At 29.9% G+C, this 6,733-nt stretch overlaps 1 protein-coding gene across 2 annotated transcripts; it reads right to left on the bottom strand.

Annotated features, from left to right (window-relative positions):
* Positions 1-583: 583 nt before the first annotated feature.
* LOC106770367 lies at positions 584-1,835 on the bottom strand. 2 transcript variants are annotated; one of them, XM_022784857.1, is made up of 4 exons: positions 1,608-1,835; positions 1,418-1,484; positions 1,167-1,272; positions 584-914 (listed from the first exon to the last, which is right to left on the bottom strand). In XM_022784857.1, the coding sequence occupies exons 2-4, from the start codon at positions 1,451-1,453 to the stop codon at positions 763-765; spliced, it is 294 nt and encodes a 97-aa protein (XP_022640578.1). In that variant the 5' UTR covers positions 1,454-1,484; positions 1,608-1,835; the 3' UTR covers positions 584-762. The 2 variants fall into 2 exon arrangements, with proteins under 2 accessions (XP_022640578.1, XP_014511666.1); XM_014656180.2 differs by having other exon boundaries at positions 1,418-1,835.
* Positions 1,836-6,733: the final 4,898 nt, after the last annotated feature.

The following is a 6,733-nucleotide window of genomic DNA, read 5'->3' on the forward strand; positions in this document are numbered from 1 at the left end:
ATTCTCTTTTTATGCTTTGCTCCACTTAATTCCATCAACAATTCTCCCGACCGCACTGCCGGTGCACCCGATCATCTATATAACTTAGTATATGAGGGTATTTGATTCATCCTTCCACATACCCGATCACACTACCGGTGTGACCGATCATCCGAATGTATCCCATCTCCTCAATACACAAGCCCAGTCTGATTTTAATTGGTTATTAGTTTATGAAATACTCTATATGTGTATATGTAATCTTTATAGTTTTCCTTGTAACTAGGAGTATCTGTTAGCTTCTAAAGTTTAATTCAGGTTAGAGGGTTGTTTTATTCGCGTCAGTAGACCGACACTATATGTCATTCAAATTTGTGTCTCCTGACCGACACAACTATGATTAGTGTCCAGAGTTTTCTCACCCCTTTCATTTCCGATTTTATGCTTCGTCTGTTGTCGGCTTTAACCTTTTACCGTGTGTTTTGGGCTTATGCTATTTTTTTTATTTATGTAATAACTCATTAACTTTTTTTTCAATAATAAATAACACATCAATATGTCATTTTCGATAAAAAAGTGTTTAAAATTATTTATTCTTACCTGACTTATTTCTTGGGAAGATATTATTTTACAATTTTAATTATTTAAACAATTCTTTTACTTTTGCATACATAAAAGCAAAGTAACAATCTCAGATCATATGAGACACAAGGTTGCTCCGTTTGAACCCTAAACTTGTCGTTAGATGCTGTTTAGTTCATTCCACAACTAAGGTTGCTCCGTTTAAACCCTAAACTTGTCGTTTGACGAATTTTTTGATGCTGAAACCATGTTTAGTATCTTTTCCCTCTTCTGTGTCTGTGAACTTTCTTCCTTTTGGCCCTTCGAATAGGCATCAAAGAACTCCCTGTTTTCCTTCTCTAACTCTTTCCACACTGCAAATAAAGTAAGATGATCAAAATTTTGGTTTCTCCTCATAAAATTTACGCAAAATTTGTTTGTAACAACATTATAATTATGTTAAATCATTCCAATTTTAAAGGTAGCAGATTTATGATTGGGACGTAACATGTTACTGTTGGATTTGACTTATTAAAACAAAAGGCCATAGTGTACTAGAGTTTTTCTTAAATATTTTTCATGTAGAAAAAACAAGCATGTAACTGCTAGATTATTAATTGATTTACCTGTAGAGGTAATAACTGGTTTGATATTTGCATGTTTGAAAAGAGCTTCCTTGCATTCTTCTTGATTCATGTTGAATAGAATACACTCTTCTATCAGACGGTGCACCTATTATAGTGACATTATGTAAACTTAGATGATGATATTCAGAATCTCATGTTTATGTTTTTTGTAAAAAACACTATACTTAGAGATATTATGATCCAGTGAATTGACTAAGTTTTAAAATTCTTACAAGTTAATTAACACGCACCTGGTGGATATAAGCTGCTGAGGGTGAATCTTCCATGAATCTTGTATATATTGTGCAAGAGAAAGATCTGAAAGATGGTGTGAGATGAGTTAGTATAATTAGGCTGAATATGGCTCACACATAGCCAGTTAGATATATTTTCTTGAATTGAAAAGGAAGGAGAAGAGAAAAAGTTGAGAAAATAACAGACCAGAAAAGATGATGATCAAGAATCGTGCTTATACAGGAAGGAAAAACCACATGCAGATGATGAAATGGTTGGGTTTATATGGAAAGCCTTCAACGTGAAAATGTTGATAGTTCTTTGAAAGAAAAAAAAGAATTAAAAGAAATATTGTTAAATGAATGTTAAAATTTGTGTCAAAGTATTATTTATGTTCTGTAAATTGTTCTTTTACCATTAAGAGAGAAAAGAAAAATGATTGCAATGAAAATATCTTTTCATAATGACAATAACACTCTTATATAAAAAATAATAATTTTACACTTATTTAACACTATCTTTTAATGTAAAATGGTAGTTAAATGGTGTTAAATAACAAATTGTTTCCTTAAAAATATTTTTGCAAACAAAAAAAGAAAAAGAAAAATACAAAATTAATTTATAAATTTTAGATTTTCTCAAAAGTTGAATAAGATATATTAGATAAAATTTTATTTCAGGAACTTATTTATAAGATTAAAAATCTACTTCATAATATAATATAAAGTCATGAGATCTATTGTTTGCTGATATGATATTTCACTCTTTATTAATTTATTATACCCACAAAATTTGTAAGGTTTTCATCACATGTATTAATATATTAATGTGTTACCTGTCTTTGTCATCCACATAAGAAAAATGTGCAATATAATAATTATGTAATTCATTCATATAATATGGTTTTACAACTATTTAATATTTTTTTTATTGGAAAATATTAATGAACATAAAAAATAATAGATCCATCGGTTATATGATGTGATAAGAAGAAAAAAGATAAAAGGAAAAATCAAGTATTTAATAAGTGTAGATAAAATCAAAATACATGTGTACTATTGCTCAATTTTATTTTGTCCAACTTTGGGTTTATAGAAGGGGGGTCAATTTCCAACTTGTTAGGATTATATCTCTATTATTGTGAATGTAATTGATTATTTGTACGGTTGGATGCAAGTGATCCAAACCAAATGGTGTACATGTCAACTCAAAGCAATATAATTTTATTTTAGAATAAATATAATGAAATATAAATTATTAAAAATTAAACTAAAATTAGATATTCAATTCTTTTAATGTATAGGAAACTTGATGTAATTTCATCTGTCAAACAATTGAATATGTTAATACAATGTTCAAACTACAACTTAAGGTGAAAATGAAAGATTAAAAAATAATAAAATTTTGAAAAAGTTATGAACTTAGTCTAGGTCGACTTTTTAATACATACTTCTAGAAAATAAAAATAAATAAATAAATAATAATAATAATAATAATAATAATAATAATAATAATAATTCAAGTTTCTTTTTAGTTAAAATTAATTTATGTGTGAACTAAAACTAAAACCTTATATAAGTTATATGGGAAAAATTCTACTAACTAATAATAATTATATATAAATACTAAAGATTTCACGTTAATTACAAGGAAAGTTAAATTATAACATAAATAAATATAAATACTATTTTATAAAGAGTTGAATTCTATTTTCTAGGAAAATGAATTATAATTTATATAAAATTAATTTTAGTAATATTAAATAATTAATGAATGTAAAATAAAATACGATTTCCAAGTAAAATTAAAATTGTTGGAAATTATCATAGTTTTGTTTGAAAAAAAACTTCTCTTATATTATATTATTTTTGTAATGTAGAAACGAGATATGAATTTTAATAAATTTAATTGTTTAGAGTTTTTAATATTGAGGAAAGTAGAAGTTCAACTCCAAAGTGTCAATATATTCTTATAAAAGAAGGATCGGGATAAAATATTTGATAAATAATATTTAAAAGCGTGAACAGACAATTTAAATAAAATAAAATTATTTTACACATATTATGAAAGTGTATGTATTTCGTGAGTCACTTTTTTATTTATGATAATAAAAAAAGTAAAATTATAATAAGATAAATATAAATATAAATATAAGTAATTTTTATAATTTTATTACAGATACTTTTTATTTATTTTATAAATAATTTTTTATTATAAATTATTATTTTAGTTTAAAAATATTAAATTAAAAAATAGTTAAACTTACTAAAATGTTAAATTTAAAAGAATCAATTAGAAAATAAAATTAATAAAAATTTATATACATCAAAAAGTGAAAACTCCTATTAATATTATAGATAAATTAAAAAATAACTTTTGAGAAATTGATATATAAAAAAAAGCCTTGTTTAAATGGAAGATAAAGAAAAACAGAGACAGGGACATGTGATAGTTTTGTCCGGAAACTGCGGGAATGGGTCCAATTCATAAACAGAATTGGTATTGACGTGCTTATAAATAAAGAGGTTTTTGTGTGGTAAGAAATGCTTATACATTAAAGTTCCGTGACAAGTGATGACAAGTGACCCTACTTCTATTTCTTTAGTTGCCATAATAAAAGTTTTACAAAATAATAAAAAGCACCAATTAATATAATTTTTCCTTATATTATAATTAATAATATAGTATTTGTAAAATTCCAAAAACTATATGAAACTATATAATATTGAATGATTAACATTATAATATGACAAAACAGTTTAAAGATGTAGATAGAGTTATAAGTTTATAGTCATTCAAAAATTGATCATAAATTTAAGTTTTACATACATAAGAGTATTTCAAAATAAAGATGACAGTGAAGAATAAGCCTAAGAACTAGGTAGCTGAGTCATCTTCCTCTAAAGTTTGCTCTAGAGGCACCTCATCTACCGCTACTCACATCAAGTGGATGATCATTGCAAAAGGAAGAACACCAACATACAAGACAAAGACAAACAACAAGGGTAAGCTAGGTTGAAAAGCATACATGTTATCTAAAGACAATTGAAATGTAAGAATCATATTCACACAAGTAAACAAGCAAAGCATACTATCATGTTATAACTCAAGCTAGACTCGTCCGGACTTAGAATGAATATCGAACTATGGTGGGTTGTGCACTTGTGGTGGCCTCTACTGCTTCGCAAAGCCATTGCCAATGGGTTTCACCCTACCACACACAAGGTAAGTCCATTACCGCGCAATAGGCCTTCAAGAAGCGCCTACACTAGGACCTCCTACTACTCTCACAACATGCATCAATCTTCTCTAAGTGAGAATGAGAGATCATTAGAGTGTTAGGATAACCCCCAAGACTGAGTCCCTATATTCATTCTAAACACTACAATGATCTCACCAAGAGATCTTACTTTCATACTATTTACATCACAATAATCACACTGTCTCTCCGTTTGAATCGTTCACATATCATTTCATCGTTATATAAGTACATCCAATACTATATTAACTCATATATGTATCATACATCATCAACCATGTAAAACAAAGGAGAAAAGAATCAAACCAGAGCGAATGAAGTCGCATAGCGCACAGGGTCGAAAAGCGCGACCAAAAGACTTTCCCATAGCGCACACCCATGTGCTATGCGAGCCACTACACAGAGGCTACCCTTCCCAGTTAATTCGCATAGCGAATTATATCACCTTGTGAATTACTCCCAGAGGCTTCAAACTTCACACTCTCACAAAATGCCTCTCCTACGCTGTTCTAATTAATTGGCTAATTTCCCAAGTCTGAAACCAGTGGCAAAGTGAGCAATTTCGCAAGATGACTCACCAAACAGAGGGGAACCTTCTGCAGTGATTCGCATAGCGCACCTGAGTCACTATGAGAATGCCCTGGTAGAGGGCAACTCTCTAGGGTAGCTCGCTGTGCGAATGGATTCGCACAACGAGTCTGCATAACCTACAATACCCAAAATCTGCATAATTATGCCACTCGAACACTCCTTACCAAATCTAACTAACACTCCTAAATCCAAGTATATGCTTAATTAAACTATACTAAGTGTTTTAAACCACTCTTACCATCAATCTCTAATGATCAAGGATCAAATCTTATTCTAAAACACCCATTTCCTCAACGTATAGAGCCAATTCAAGATTTACTACTTAGAAACTATTTTTAACCATTTAAACACTTCTAACAAGTTAGAATTAACTTAACTAAGTTACCCAAACAACCTAACTTAGTCCCTAACCCCTAATTCACAAAATCACTACTCCACTTCCTCCCATCTAGCCTAAGACACCATAATCAACTTAGCTTTTTATCTAGTAACCTGCATAACATAATTCACAACATTCAATCACTCAATTACAATATCATACCTTGCCCATTCCAGATCATAATCATACATTCACAGTCTCATAATTCACACATCAAGAAGCACTTGTTCTAACATATAAATTCATCCCATTTCAGCTTAACTATCATCAAAGTCTAACATACAAATTACACATGCATTCTTTCACAATTTCCTCTAAATCTAACTCATGCATACAAGAATTTCACAGAATAGAAATGAAACCCCAGCTTCCCTTACCTCGTAATTTCACCGCCCAAAACACAGAATGATCTAGTTGCACCCTCACACCTTAAGAGAACTTTAGGATCACCTAAAGACCAACAATTTGTGGCATGAGACAGAATTAAAAACCTAGACAAAGCTGGAAATTGAAGAGAAGAAGTACTATTCACATGCAATCAGATTGTGATGCAGGCTCATAGCCCCAAGATGAACAAAAGAAAGGAGAAAACCCCCTTACCGGTCAGATTGAAGGAATTGATCGGTTGAAGACAAAGCCCTCTACGTTGTGATCGCAAGGGCACCACATAATCAGGAATCTGATGGTTTAGTGATGAGAAGAGGAGGAGAGAAGGCAAAGAAGAGAAAAGAATAAAGCTCTGAAGGTGGCAACGTTTTTCTTAGATGATGAGGGAGGCTTGAGGAAACCTGTTTTTATGAAAAATTGTTTTGTTAATTAAGCTTTACCCATCATTTGCTGCCACTTGGCCATTTTCAAGCTGACTCATTTATAAGTCTTTACAGTATTTTTTATTATATTATAATTAATAAATATAGTTTTTTATTTCCTATCTTTTGAATTACTGAATTTTAATCTTACTATCTAAATTAAGACATTTCGGCGTCTCAATTGAGTCCTTATTTTTCTAAAATTGAATCAAATAGGGACTTTTCGTCAAATTGAGAAGACGCCGATAAGAAAGGTTTTACATAACATGCTGACAATGTCTTTGTAAATGACGTG

Source organism: Vigna radiata, chromosome 8 (genome assembly GCF_000741045.1).
Source record: "Vigna radiata var. radiata cultivar VC1973A chromosome 8, Vradiata_ver6, whole genome shotgun sequence".
Classification (NCBI taxonomy): Eukaryota; Viridiplantae; Streptophyta; class Magnoliopsida; order Fabales; family Fabaceae; genus Vigna; species Vigna radiata.